We start from the raw sequence: 15,860 nt of genomic DNA on the forward strand, positions 1-15,860 counted from the left end.
ACCAGAGACTTGTTAAAGAATTTGTCCATTTCAGAGGACAACCGGAGGGAGACAACGGAAGGTGACGGTACGACCGAAGGTGCCGAGGGAGCACAAGGGTACCGTACGGGAGGCAATTTGTTTGGTTTGGTGTCAGCAACTTTTTCCGGAGGACCGACGAGTGGAGGTTCAGTTGCAGGAGGCGGAGGATCGCCAGGTACACACACACAAGGAATTAGAGGAGCGAGACCCAGCGGTGGGATGGCGAGTAAACAAAAATTGCCAAAGTTCACAGGGGAGGGCAAGGAAGACCCCTTACGGCACTGCCGTACATGTGAAACCATTTGGTCCGCCAATGGAGTAACAGACCAGGATGACTGGGTACAGCAGTTCCCAGCCACGTTACGAGGAGTTGCCATAGATTGGTACTCCGATGTGGACAAGCAAAAGTGGCCACGTGGGCCAATCTACAAAAGGAATTCACGGGGGAGTTTCGATTGCTCCGTGATGACAATGAAATTGTAACGGAGATATACAGTACCAAACAAGGTACCAGGGAGACAGTACGAGCATACAGTTGGAGGCTGAAAGAACTCTTGGGTAAAATGGAAAGCCAACCCGCAGATGGATTGAATAAACGATGGTTCGTTGAAGCATTGAAATCCTCCCTAGGGAGGAAGATGAAAATTGTACCCCCGACGTCATATGACGACGCTTATAATAGGGCGATGGACCTGGAGAGCGAACACAAAACATCAAAGAAGAAGAAAAGTAATAAATCCTCATCCGAGGATGATGACTCTTCACAGGAAAGCAGCAGCGATGACGAGGCTGGCAAACGGGTGCAAGCGCTCCAGAAAGACATGGAGCGAATGAGAAAGGAATTCAAAATAATGAGAAGCACTGGTCGGAACGAAGGGGACATATGGTGCACTGAGTGCAAAGAGGAAGGGCACACAAAGGGTACTTGCCAAAAGAAGGCATTCTGCGAGATTTGCCAAGTGATGGGACACTCCACCAAGGAGTGCCCATACAACATGAAAACCCGAGGTACGCAAATGAACCAAGTGCTGTTCACGGAGCAGGCCACAACATCCGCACCAGCGGGTACTGGCCAACATACTAACACAACGACATCATCTGGAGGATACCGGGACAACAGACGCGGCGGCGGAAGGAATAGCAACAATAACAATAACGGAAGCCGTATCCAGTATGACGCTAAGGGCCGGCCAATTATCCAATGTAGGGCCTGTAATCAGTGGGGGCACTTCGCCCGTGATTGCACGAAGGAAGCCGCCCCTCAGCACCTCTGCCGTTGGTGTGGGCCAGGCGACCATGAGGACGCAAATTGCCCGCAGGCAGGGGTTAATCTCCTCAACATTGAGAAGGCTGAGAAGACTGGTGAGAAAGAAGTACTGGCGATCACCCGCGCCCAAACGAGAAAAGCCACTTATCCCGACCCCCGTACGGAGGAGAGATTACGGGAGGCAAAGGCCAATATTGAACGTGAGATGACGATCGAATGACAGGACAACGAGGTGGCGAGTGCATCATCCCGTACAGAAGCCGAAAATAACATCATTGGGCAAATCTTGCAGATGGAGGTGCCGATAAAGGTAAAAGACCTTCTAGACTCTATGCCACAATTGAGGACTGCCATCCTCACCAATGTGCAAAGCACCGCATCGTCGAGTGCACCACAGGTAGGGGTTCCCGCCACCGCATTGTCGAGTGCACCACAGGTAGGGGTTCCCGCCACCGCATCGTCGAGTGCACCACAGGTGGAGGTTTCCGTCAGCCCTTCGACTGACCCGATGTTACTAGCCGTGAGCAGTGGTAGACACCCAGCTGTGGTAGAAATGGGTATCTGTGGGACCATTGTGAAGGACACCATTGTGGACGGAGGATCTGGGGTGAATGTACTACCAGAAGAAACATGGAAGCGGCCGGGGAAGCCCACCCTATGGCCACCCACATTCAACCTGGTGGGAGCGGACCAACACGGCATTAAGCCACTCGGCCTGTTGATGGCCCAGCAAGTGACAATTGGTACGCAACCATTCTTGTTAGATTTTGTGGTTATTCCCTCGAAGAAGAAAGGCTATGACGCCATCCTGGGGAGAGCGTGGTTGATCAACGCGAGGGTAAACCACAATTGGAAGAAAAATACACTTTCCATGGAGAAGGGAGGGCGGAAATATACCATTGACCTGCACACCCAAGATGTTGGCGAAGAGCTCGCCTCTTCGGACTCGGACTCAGAGGACTCTAATAAAGGGGAAGGGGGTCTCGATGAAAGCAAGGGCAAGAACGCGATGGAGCCGAACAATGAAGGGGTGCTCGAATTGGAGGGATGTTCTGAAGATGAGGTATGCTCATTTAACGGGCTCTTCCACTGGCAAATGGAGGATTACGAAATGTTCCAAAGCTACAGGCTCGAAGTAGAGGAACCAGAGCAACCAACAGAGGTGTACCTGCCGAAATACAAAGAATATTGGAAGGGAGATGCCCCAAACCCTGGCGACGTAGATAATCCGAAGAGTGTTGGCAACGATTGGAACCCTATGTGGAAGACCGCAGTCTTCAAAATCTTTATTATTCTTCTTCTTCTTATGTACGGGAAGGAGGTCGTGGTCCCTGTAGAATTTGTGGTTCCAGGTCTTCCGATGGCCATTGAAAATAGATTGGCCACCAACGGGTACAAATTGAAACCCTACCACGCGAAGCACGCAGGGGACCCGAGAGGCCGGACAGACACCCGAGAGCCCGGAGGGGGACCCGAGAGGATGGAGGGGGACTCGAGAGGCCAGGCAGGCGACTCAAGAGGCACAGGACCACAGTAGGCGACTCTCGGGCGAGGAAAACCGAGAAGGATGAAGGGCGATCCCAGAGACAGGGGACCTGAGCAGAAGACTCTCTAGAAGAAAAAAAAAAAAAAAGAAAAAAAAAAGAAAAAATAAAATCGTATGGCCATACGGGTCAGCTAACCGTACGGAAAAAAGAGAAGAAAGCCACGGTGGAACCACCGTACGGTAGCACCACAGTGCGGTGGCAACACTGACAGTGGAACCACCGTGCGGTGGCAACACCGACGGTGGAACCATCGTGCGGTGGCAACACCGGCGGTGGGACCACCGTGCGGTGGAACCATCGTACGGTGGCAACACCGGCGGTGGAACCATCGTACGGTAGCACGTCCACCACCGTGCGGTGGAAACCACTGCTGTCGTGGAGCACGAAGACATAAACGCAGCCCCCGCACAAACAAACACAGTCGTACAGTGGAGGGGTGTTGACGACACGGAAAGGTGGCCGCACGATCAGAGGTGCCAATGCTGTTGTTGACCATATAGGGAGGTTGTATGGCCGGGGTGCCATTGGGGACATTACAGTGCAAAAAAAAAAAAGAAAAACAACGACGACCAGATTTAAAATGATTCGCTGGAGTTTGAAGCCAGGACACTGGAAATTCAGAGTGGAAAAGAAGGGTTTTTGGCATCTTAAAATATCACAGAAATGATGCGCGCCATGGACTTTCGTATGGTTCTGAGGGTTGTAAATTGGTGTTGGTGGCGGAGGCGCTGCCCCTCGACCCTGCCTTGTACTGCGACAGGGAGCGCACCTGGGGCGCTGCCCCAGGACCCCGCAAGGGGTGCTGCCCCACGACCCCGCTAGGGGCGCTGCCCCTCGACCCCGCTAGGGGCGCTGCCCCAGACCCCGCGAGGGGCGTTGCCCCTCGATCCCATTGGGGTCGTTGCCCCCAGACCCCCAGTTTATTTTGAGCTACAGAGTACCACGGGAAGTGTTGTGGTTGTCCGTACTCTGAGAAAGAAGCCTGCAGCTAAGCATTGGCGGGGAAGCCATAAGCTGTAGAGGGAGACGGATTTGGAGGTTGGGAACAAACAGAGTTTGAGGGAAGGCATTGCAGGTCCGCGCAGTTGTATGACACCAGGGAGTTATTCAGTTCAGTTTTTGGCCTTTGGGGAGTGTGATGGAGGATTTGAGGTGTCTCCTAGCATTTGTGCCAGCGGATTGTGGCCACCTCCAGGCATGACTGGTACGCTTTGAGGAACTCGGAGTATGTCTCGGCTGGACGTGAGGTTGCCTTGGTGGATGCACAGAGAGCTCGGGAGGAGTTGACCACCAGGTTGGAGGCAATAGTTGCGTGAGACTTAGTTCAGCGTACCCAGGAGTTGGATGCCGGGAGAGCAACACGGGTGGCTATCGAGGACAAATTGGCTAGGGAGACAGTATCATTTGAGTAGCAGTTGGTGGAAGCTGAGACTGAAAAACGTGTTTTGTAGACAAGTTTGGGTTAGGCACAGGAGGACTGTGATGGCAAAGGAAGCAATATTGGTGAAATCCGCACTTGAGCATCGGATGGTAGCAGAAAAGGGTTTTCAGGCAAGGACGTAGCAAGTGTATAAGATCTGGGCCCGACTGGCGTCAGTAGTTTCTGTCGTTCATCTCTATTTTGTATTAAGTTGTTGGAGTCAAATTTTTTTCTTGGGGGGGATGATGTTGCCGGGAATAATCATTATGTTATGTTGTTATATTATGTTTATGTTGTCGTCGGTAATAATGAGTTACGGCGGTCAGTTAGTTAGCCGACGGGTAGGTAGTTGGAGTCGCGACGGTTGTGTCGCACCCCTTCGGGTATTATATATTGTGTACCTTTTCTTCGAAGTCAGATCATGATAGTCGTGTCAAATGTAATGTTATAAGCACTTGATGTACATGGACTGTTGAATTAATATAGAGACTGGTTATTTAATGTATTTCCATTATGTTCTGTGCATTTACTTTCTGCATTTAACCGTTTACCCGAGAGGGCAAACAGTGGAGCTTATTCTTTTTCAAACTGGAGGAGGCGTACTTCATCCAAGGAAGGACTATAAATCTTGCCCAAAGAAATCCGGTCCTCTTCCTTCATTTTTCAAGGTTTTGTACTTAAATACTCAAAGGGAAGGTATGAAGAATCATTTTTTGAAGTTCTTATTCAAGACTTATTATGATCCCATTGCAATTTTGTAAAGTCTAAATCTTGAAGATCCAAATTCCATTCATTATTAATTTGAAAATGTGTAGTTCTTGATTTATCATGACTTTTTTCAAATTAATATCTTAAGTTTTACTGTTGAAAGGTCTTAAATTTCATGCTTTGAGGTTTGATGCTCAAAAGACTAACTTTAATATTTTGTGTAGGCATCAAATGGAGATCCCGGAGTTGGAAAATCAAGCCAGATCAAGGACGGTCTCCTCCAAGGGCGATCAAGCAAGGACAAGGGCAACCTCCTCCAGCCTAGCATCGACAAGGACGACCTTCTTTGGACTAACGTCATCAAGGGCGACTTCTCCAATCCAGTATTCCAAGGCGAGGTACAACAATCATCCTGCACATCAAGGACACAAGAAGTTAGAACAAGGGTTCGTTGAAGAAGCAGATAGTTCCAGATGAATTAATTAAAGCTAGCTTCTCAACAACATCAAGTTGAATATCTACCAAGTTACAAGTGTCAGACGAGGTGGCATCCTAGTCATCACTTCTCCAGTCAGTGTGGTCCACCTCAGCATTTCCAGATTCAATGTACCTAACTCATGGAAGGTGGCACAAACTTCGATGTACCTACCCCAGCTATCCATTGGTGGAATTTTCTAGAGAGGACATGTGTCCAAGCAATACAATTTTATCATTGGTCAAGCATTAAATGTTATGTAATGGTTGTAACAAACCCTAATTAGGGTTTTCATTGTTGAATCTTGGCCATTGATCTCGAATTGATCTAAGCCATTGATCTCGAATTGATCTAAGCCATCGAATTGTATTGAGGGCACTATATAAGCCCTGGCATTTCATTTTGTAAAGAGAGTTAGAATATAGTTGAAAGCAGTTAGAAGACAGATAGAGAGTAGTTAGAAGGTGATTAGCTAGTTGATAGAATAGCAATTAGAGTAGAGTAGAGAGAGAAGGCAAAGATTGTTGCCAAGATGTTGTTGTAAAAGACTTGTAACTTCATTGAAGAAATGGTGAAATTTATGGGTCGATTCGACAATTTGCATGGTCTCTATACTTCTCGTATTTGATTTCGTGTTATTAGATGAGTGGAAGAAATGTGCTTGATTGATGGTGGAATTCGTATATCCATACTACTAGCAGTTTGTTGATTGCAGACTTGCCTTGTGTAGTCAACTGGAATCATTCAGCTTAAGCTTAACTTCAATTGTTGCTTCTTCATTGATATGCATCAACCTGATGGTGTCTATGCCGGCAATGATGATTTGAACATCATAAAGCTTTCCTTTGAAGATCGCACTAACCTTGTGGAGATGGTCCTGAGATGTCAAAACAAGACTTAGTTAGAATTTCATCAAAGATCATTCATTGCTCTTACATTCTTAGTGTTAGGATTAGATTCTCTCCTCGCCCTCGTCTTTTTTCTTTTTTTTTCAAATCAAAGCTAGTGAAATCCTGTGTTCCAGCAATATTCAAAGCAAATCAGAAGTTCAATCATCAAGTGTAAGTCCCCTTGTGATTCCAGCAAATCACATCATACCACAGAGAGCTTATCCACACGTAGAGACCCTACATACAAGAACCTTAAAGTCATCCCGATTGAACCTTTTCGCGACATCTTCAGCATTCGGAGGCTTTATTCAAGAGAGGATAAGGTACCTTTAGGTATTTTATTCTGTGTTTGATAGTGTACAAAATACACGTCAACACAACCCCACATTCCTTATGCCCCCAAGGCATTCATGCCTTATTTCCCTCCTTATGACCCCCAATGCATAAACAAGCCATGCAGCAAGGGTCACATAAAATCCCTTGTGATCACTCTCATAACGAGAGTCTCTCACTCGAGGGCTGTCACTTCTACCACCCACAAGACCCTCCTCTCTCCCAAGAGTAGGACGCCTTGATTACTCCCAAATCATATAAAATGCCACACAAAAGTAAAACATAAAACACAATAATTTTCCAAGGGAAAACATGCAAGAAAACTAGACTTTTTTACACAAGATATTCTTTCAATATAACATTCAATATGAAAACACATTACAAGTAAGGTGAAACCAACCTTCAACTGCCCAAGGGTATGCTAGTTTTGTTGAGGATGAGCAGCCCAATTCCACAAGTCTTTCCTTTCTACACTTAGCCAAATTCTTAATTCAAAATCTATCTTTTTCTTTTCAAAATTCCTTGTCTCCAAAAATGGAGAGTGGGTGATTACCCACAAAATCTCTCATTCTTGTTTAAGAAGACCCTAGTGAGAGTTCTCACAAGTTTCTAAAACTGAAAAGGAAAGGTAGGAGAAAATGGGAAAGGGATCTCACATCCAAAAAGAAAGTTTACAACTTAGATGATCCTTCTAATTTCAATTTTCGCACAACTTAGAAAAATCACTTTTTAGGGTGTCTAAAAGGTCATATGAGAGTTGGTACATGCCTAAAATTACTCCTAACCCTTAGGTATACCTTATGGGCTTTAGAAAACCCTATTAAACTACCCCTCGGTGTCCATTTAACTCTTTTTAAACCCATCTGAAGTTAATTTTCGGGTCAAACTTAAGTTGACCATCTCAAAGATTCTTTACCCAAGGCATTTATGGAACCATATTAAATTAATTGAAAAAGCTATAGTTAAACAACTCCCTCCAAGAGACAAATTTAAAAACTCAAACATAAATCAAAACATGTGTCAAGTGACACAAAGAAAATACTTTTACAAAATTATACATGAAATCTTGTCTCTTGTTGGATTTACACCAATAAAGAAAATTCAATTTAACATTCATGCAACAATCACTTTCACAAATAAAATACGATACAAACGGGGTGTTCTCTCCAAATAGACAAACCCTGGTTTTACGAACGCACATAGGTCTAGGTTTGGTTCTCCATAATATTTCCATGGTCACATGGATAATTTTCCTGCGCATCTCAATTACACATTAGTAATTTCAAATAACTTCATATAATACAAAACACATGGATAAGAATACACATCAAACACTCTACAACCAATATACACTTAATCAAATCAATACACTTTATATCCAACAAATCCACATAAGCAATTATCATAATTCTCATAATTTTGATCCACACATAAAACATACATCCTATTTCTATCATCATAGTAAAGTCCTGCAAATCCAATAACGACATATATCATCGCAAATTCATCCTATTCAAAAATCATGTAGAGTTCTATATCATAAAGCATATAAATAAAGCATCAACATATAGCAATGTTATCCAAATCATGGAATCATATAAGTTCTAAATCCATAATGCATAAAAATAAAGCATCCATAATAGTCTCAACATAAAAATCACTGAAATGCTAGACTGAGTCGGGGTAGGGCCTCACAATCATCACATTTTCTGCAGTATTTGAGGCAGTTACATTAAATTTCCATATAATGAAAACACTCCCCTTTCCTTCCATCTGCAGACAATGTTCATTATTCAAGCATGTTTGTATAGTAAATGGTTTGTGCATATGTGATGTATCTAATGTTTTCAGTTTAAGTGTTTAAATTATATTGTGTAAATTTTATTGATCAACATTGCTCTCTATATCCATTATATCGATATGATAGTTATAGCATCCAAATGAATTTCTGTTTACTTGTTTGTCAATCTCAAAGTGCCTTTCTTGTTTCTACTTTGCCCAAGATTGTGCATGACAAAGAATTATGAGGTTCTTATGATTTGATCTAATAGTTATATTTATATTTGAGTACATTTGTGCTTCTGTATTTTCCTACAGAAATTGATTAGAAGATTTTCCTTTTTACTTTACAATACAAAATCTGAAGGTCCTTCAACTCTAAATGTTTCAAGTCCCATCATGAAGAGCACACAGTTATATTGAGAGGCACCAACCCCTAAGTTTGTTTGTGAGCACCAACCCACTGGAAGCACCAACTCCCACTTCTGAATTTGTGGGCAGCAACCCACTGGAAGCACCAACTCCCACAACTGATTTCGTGAGCATCATCCCACTGGAAGCACCAACTCCCAATTCTGATTTTGTGAGAACCAACCCACAGTAATTTCCTTCAATAAATCTGATCACTAGTTGATTCTAAATCTGCAATCGTTTCTTTCAACAAGTCTGATATATTATTGTCAATTACAGCCTTCTTATAACTGGGTACATGTATGTATAATGTTTGTCTTCAAGGAGCATTTATATACAGCCACACACACTTGCACATATCTTTTTCCAAACCTGATAAGATGTCTTCATTTACAGTCTTTCAACAATCTGGTATAGAGATTAATTGTCTTCAAAGAACACACACACACACACACACACTTCATTCTCCATACTACATACTTCTTCATATTACTCTTGTTCTCCTCAACCTGGTGTATACTCAATTCATTTTTTTTATCCACACACCTTTGCTATACATTTATATCATCTTCAAATGAGACTTCTCTATGAACAAATGCGCTCTTTCAAAATAGACAACTCTCAAATATATCATACCTTTTCATAACAATTGCCATCTTCTTCACTAACATATAATACTTCATCTTCCTTTTTTATTTATACCTCTATGTCTTTACATAGAGAGACATATCATTTCAAGAGAAATACACCTATTCAATAATTGCACCTTTTGGACTTTTTAAACTTTTCTTCATTATATACTAATCGTATTTTTTAATTGCTTCCATTTTTGTCTTTTAATTCTCTTTGTTTTATTTGACCAACATAAGTCTTTTTCTTGTGTTCTACAAGATGGATGATCGCTGATTAATAACCATCGCTGCACATTATCTGATTTAATTGCTGTTCTCAATAATATTGACAACTCACTGTATTTACCTTATCGACCCTATCAAATAAGTAGAAACTGACGTAATATATAGTGCCTGATTTCCTTTGACAAGTATATTGATAGCAATATCTTCAACTCCAATTACGTCATCTGCATACGGGAGAGGAATCTGCATTTTTATATCATTTGAGTTATCGCTGGTATATGTGTAGATAGAGAAGATCTTTAGTCTTATAGGTCTTAGGTCTTTCAATACAAGAATAATTGATGATTTCATGTAAACATTTTGTAATGTTTGTTGATGCATAGTAGCTTCGGTCAGATATAAGGATGATCGTTTATATTAATTATATATATATATATATAAGTTAAGTCACCAGGTTCGAATTCGAATTCGAAGTTTGACAACTTTGAAATTTGAATGAAGTTCGATGAGGGAAAAATTTGAAATGTATAAAATTCGAATTAAGTTCGCCATATGTAATTGTTAAATTGTTTTAATAAATATATGTAATATATCTATAAAATTGCCTAAATAGTTTAACATTGATAAATAGATTTGAAATCATTACAAAAAGATGACATTTATAAAATATAAACCATAGGAAACATATGTTAGGGCACGAACGGTAGGCAAAAATTGCAGTCGAACTTCTCCTGCAGGCTGCGACTATCACGGGTCCATGACTACTTCTCCTGCAGGCCACAACTCACGACAGATTGAAGATGTATTTAAAAAATATTCATAGAAGAAGAAGGCCAAAAATTTTAAAAAAAAAAAAAAAAAATAAAAAAAAAAATTTGAAGTTCGGCGAATTTCGAACTTCAAGGATGAAATTCGGCCGAACCTGGTGACTTAGTATATAAGTATGTATGTATGTATGTGAACTGACATACATACACATACACATTTCTTGTGCCTATAAGAATAATTATTTCAAATGCTTTGTAAAACCATCATCCTTGTATTTGATCGAAATACTATACAGATACAAGTATATTAATCTGTGTAATCAGATTCTATTTCATCTTCTCTTGCCATGTTTCGAGCAATGATCATTGACGGCAACATTGTTTTATATATAACAGATCAAGAAATTATCGTATTTATTATATCAAACATACCTGGATCGAGTAATGATCAATTGTAATGCACATCAGATCGGTGGCTTTCATAATATTGTTTTTTGGTTTTTATGTTAACTAAACCGATTGAGGATCGGGCCTCTTGAAAGCACCCTTTGGCAAGTGTTGTATTGTTTGAGAGAGGGACATGTCATGAGCGGACATGGCTCCACATTGTGGAGACATGTCCCCTCATGACATGTCCCTCCACATATAGATTTATACATGCCGATATCATAAAGAGAAACATATAGAAACGAAAATTCTCTCTCTCCCTTTGATTGGCAATCTTAGACTTGAAGAATAGAAGTACATCAGCATCTCATCAATACATTATCATTATTAACATTCATATTTGTTAAGGATTAAATTCTGAATATATACCCTGAAATCAAAAGAAGAAATCAGTACATTATAATTTGCATATTGTAAGAATTGCATTAGTCTGAAATAAATTTAATATACTTTAACAATGTTCCCTGACCGTACGGTGGTGTGACAACTGTAGGAGGGAGTGGCCGTACGGTGGTGTAAGAGGGAGTGGCCGTACGGTGAAGAAGCTGTACGGTGGTGTGAAGGGGAGTTGTACGATGTACGATGGAGAAGTTGTACGGTGTACGAAGAGGGGAGCTGTATGGTGGTGTGAAGAGGGAGTGGCCGTACGGTGGTGTAACCATACTGTGGACTTCAATCGCCGTGTGGTGAAGGAGATTGTAGCCGTTCAGTGGACTGCCTTTGGTTTCAAGGGTTGATCTTCCGCAAGCATATCGAGTATTGAGCTCTGAATGAGAGGAATCCTTGGACTAATTAACACGCATGTATACCAGATTACCAGATATGAAACTAGAAGTAAAATTTGATTCAACAATGATGAGGTTCCAGATTTGCCAGATCTGGAACAAGTTCACAGAGCAGAATAGGGTGAGGGATGAATTGTAATGTCCCCTACTAGGTTTAGACATGTTTTAACCATAATCAATCTATTTCCATATACTTATGACTCAAACTAAATATATTAGGAGACATTTCCCCTTAACATGAATCCAATCAGTGATATTCTATTGCTCAATCAATTAACTATTAATAAATAAATGGTTCATCTATCATACATCCATAACTTTTATGAGCTCTTTCGGATTTACAATCTAATATTGTTATTTGTCTAATTAAGACATTAATACATTTTACATACCCTATGGATACCACCCGAAACAAGGATGTTACTGCCTGTAACTTAATAACAGTTCTGATCTGATTTGATAGACGTTGTCAGACAATGTCCCTCTCTTCTCCTTAAATATTTATATATTTTATATTTTTAGTTCTATGTAATTCCTCCTCTTATCCTTTTCGTATTTGAAACTTCTTTATACCTTTATCTCTTAAAGGTCACGCCCTTTGAAGAATCATCTTATTGAAGAGTCATGTCTTGCGTTGTCCCTAATGGATAATGGCAATTCTTGGTATTTGTTAATTCTTATCGATGTTAACATGATCGCCGAACATTGCACCATATTATATATTTTCTTGGACTCATCGATATTTATTAATCTAGTCGATTGTGTATGGGTAATATGATAGATCGATAGCATGCAGTGATGATCAATTGGCAGTCTTTGATACTTAGTCAATCCTTTGGAAGCATTGGTAGTATATCCATATCGTTGTTTGTTAATTGATAAATGGGTTAACGCAATATTCAATCTTTCATAGCCAAAGATGATGAGAGTAGGTTAATCGCATGTTTTATAATTTATACTATATAAATTATGTTTACAATATGATATTAATTTTTTTTTATTTGAATATTTCAAGAACATTATTAGTAATAAATTTTAATAAATATTAATTAAATAGTAATATTTAATAAATAAATAAATTTCAAATAATCATTTGATGGTAATTTTCATATTAATTAATAATAATAATTGTTTTATTTAGGATGTATATATATATATATATATGGAAGGAACATGACATGAATCCCACCGAAACTGCGGATACCAAGTAGGGAGGGTCTTCCACCTCCGAAATGGCTGACCACGAAACTCCAACTGGAATTCACACAAACAAAGAAAAATACCAAATTCGCATACCTATGACAATGACTAAATTGGGCATTTATATGGCTTCGAGGAAACTTCCCGAAGGATTACAAAATGCGCCGACATGGCCAAAATAAAAATAACTAAATAAAAAGGGGGCCCGAAAGATTTTATTATTAAATTTAGGGCCATACAATAATTAATATTATTTAATTATATCGGGGACATTACAAATCCTCGCTGCCCAAAGATTGCTTTCCCTCAAGCAATCCATCATCAAACGGTTTGCCCACTGTAAAGATCCAGGGTCCCAAACCAAGCGTGGACACCGATAACTATATTTGAAATCCCCATGCCACAGCATGACCACGTGCCCATACATGGAAGTAAGCGAGAAGAGTAAACCTCCCTCCAGCTTCCACTGCTCCGCTCTGATATAAACATTGCCATGCCTGTAGTTGTCAGGATCCCACTGAAACCAATCATCAAACATATCGATGCCCAGATCCCAAGCTATCATGCCATTATGCCAATCAGTCATTTTCCTTTGATGGTGTGGAATCTCAAAACTCATCTGCAACAGGTTCTTCTCATGTAGATGCCGCTCTTCCTGAAAAGAAACGCTCATGTCTGTCGCATGTTTTTCATACCAATGTGATGTTCTTGAATCCTTGTCACTCACTATGTTCTGCAGAAGACCATGTAGGCAGAATACCTCACGGGAGAACCACTCGGCCACTTGAGTTGCCTGGTATTCGGTGGAGATGGCAAGGAAATGGGCATACTTGGTCAAACGATTTGCTACGACGAAGATGCAATCCTTTCTTTGCAGTGGAGCATTCCCGCACGTACTGTAGAACGTCATTCTTAAGGCCCTTCCAAGAAAACTTGTCTCGGATTTGTCTGTAGATCTTCAGGTATCCCAAGTGGTCAGCCAAGGGTGAGTTGTGCATTTCTTTTAGAATTTTTTTCTCCATCTTGGACTCGGGCACCAAATAGATTCTGCCCTTGTTGTAAATGATGTCGTCAACCACCTTGTATTTGTCATCTTGCACTTGACCATCCATCAGCTCGCACGCGAATGTATTCTTGGAGTATTCAACCAACAGATGTTCCTTCCAATCCACCGAAATCTGGGATAGAGAACATATGGTAGGCCTTCTCACGAGGGTTTGGGAGAGCTTCTACTCACCACTTCTTAACTCCCTCAACGCATCTATCAATCCATCACTCGGTGCCATGATTCTCCCAACAGGCTGGCAGAATTAACAGCTCTAATACCACTGTAATATTCCCTGACCGTACGGTGGTGTGACAACCATAGGAGGGAGTGGCCGTATGGTGGTGTGAGAGGGAGTGGCCGTACGGTGAAGAAGCTGTACAGTGGTACGAAGGGGAACTGTATGGTGTACGATGGTGTGAAGAGGAATTGGCTGTACGGTGGAGAAGTTGTACGGTGATGTGAAGAGGGAAGCTGCACGGTGGTGTGAAGAGGGAGTGGCTGTACGGTGGAGAGGTTGTACGGTGGTGTAACCGTACTGTGGACTTCAATCGCTGTGTAGTGAAGGAGATTGTAGCCGTACAGTGGTTCAATGGACTGCCTTTGGTTTCAAGGGTTGATCTTCCGCATGCATATCGAGTATTGAGCTCTGAATGAGAGGAATCCTTGGACTAATTAACACGCATGTATACTAGATTACCAGATATGAAACTAGAAGTAAAAATTGATTCAACAATGATGAGGTTCCAGATTTGCCAGATCCAAAACAAGTGCACAGAGAAGAATAGGGTGAGGGATGAATCCCACCGAAATTGCAGATACCAAGTAGGGAGGGTCTTCCACCTCCGAATGGCTGACCACAAAACTCCAACTGGAATTCACACAAACAAAGAAAAATACCAAATTCGTATACCTATGACAATGACTAACTTGGCCATTTATATGGCTTTGAGGAACTTCCCGAAGGATTACAAAATGCGCCGACACGGCTAAAATAAAAAATAACTAAATAAAAAGGGGGCCCGAAAGATTTTATTATTAAATTTAGGGCCATATAATAATTAATATTATTTAATTATATTAGTGACATTACACATTTCTTAACGTAAATTGTGCTTCGTTTATTGATGCAGAGCATCCACACCAAAACCACATTAGGGAGATTTCTTTCTCCCACCTTACCTATTCAAAAGGTCTCATCCTTCCATAATTTCACAAATCCATCACTACGCTCTTACTCCACTCACAAGGCTACAATAGCCCAAACACATCTAATCCCCTCACACCCTTATCCAATCACTCACACACATTCCTCCATACACATTCAAGCATCTTGAACCCACATCCATGCTCTGAAGCATTCAAATACCTTCAAATCCTTTTATGATCATTCAGCCTAGTCTACCTCCAATTAGGACCTCCACTCCTCCACCAATGCTAACACACAATATGCAACGATTTCTTACAAACTCACATACTCTTTTGTCACCATCAAAAGGCTTCTCAATATGATCAAAATTGACTCTCTCTACCCATCCAACCTCCCAAGTACTCACAATGAACACTGCTGCAACAATGCTGGTCTAGACAGCCACAACGCTCATTTAGGACGGTCATGTTGACATAAATCATTCCTCACTCAAGGGCTTCCAAATACTACACAGGGTTTCAAAGAACCTCCTAGACCTTCCTCAGTACTCCCCACTCTAACTCTCATCAACACTCACTCAATCTTACACAAAATGGAGATGTTTTATCACTGTCAAATTAAGACAGTCAACTAAGTGCAGGGACAGTCATAGACTTTGTCTTCCATCTCACTTCTCAATGCCTTCAAAGGTTGTTAGGTACTCAATAGGGTCTTCCTACACTCCTCCAAACCCTGACCACAAACCCAAACAACATTCA

At 41.3% G+C, this 15,860-nt stretch overlaps 1 protein-coding gene across 5 annotated transcripts in view; it reads left to right on the forward strand.

Annotated features, from left to right (window-relative positions):
• The window catches only part of LOC131038459 (pentatricopeptide repeat-containing protein At4g21190), a 322,788-nt gene that overhangs the window by 36,411 nt on the left and 270,517 nt on the right, over window positions 1–15,860 (forward strand). For 4 of the 5 annotated variants that reach the window (XM_057970898.2, XM_057970899.2, XM_059210108.1 and 1 more), the window contains exon 4: window positions 5,188–5,361. The exons of the other annotated variant lie outside the window; for it this stretch is intronic. In XM_057970898.2, coding sequence (XP_057826881.1) covers window positions 5,188–5,361 — 174 coding nt within the window. The remainder of the gene's footprint in view (window positions 1–5,187; window positions 5,362–15,860) is intronic. 5 annotated transcript variants of the gene reach the window in all.

Source organism: Cryptomeria japonica, chromosome 8, assembly GCF_030272615.1.
Source record: "Cryptomeria japonica chromosome 8, Sugi_1.0, whole genome shotgun sequence".
In the NCBI taxonomy this organism is placed as follows: domain Eukaryota; kingdom Viridiplantae; phylum Streptophyta; class Pinopsida; order Cupressales; family Cupressaceae; genus Cryptomeria; species Cryptomeria japonica.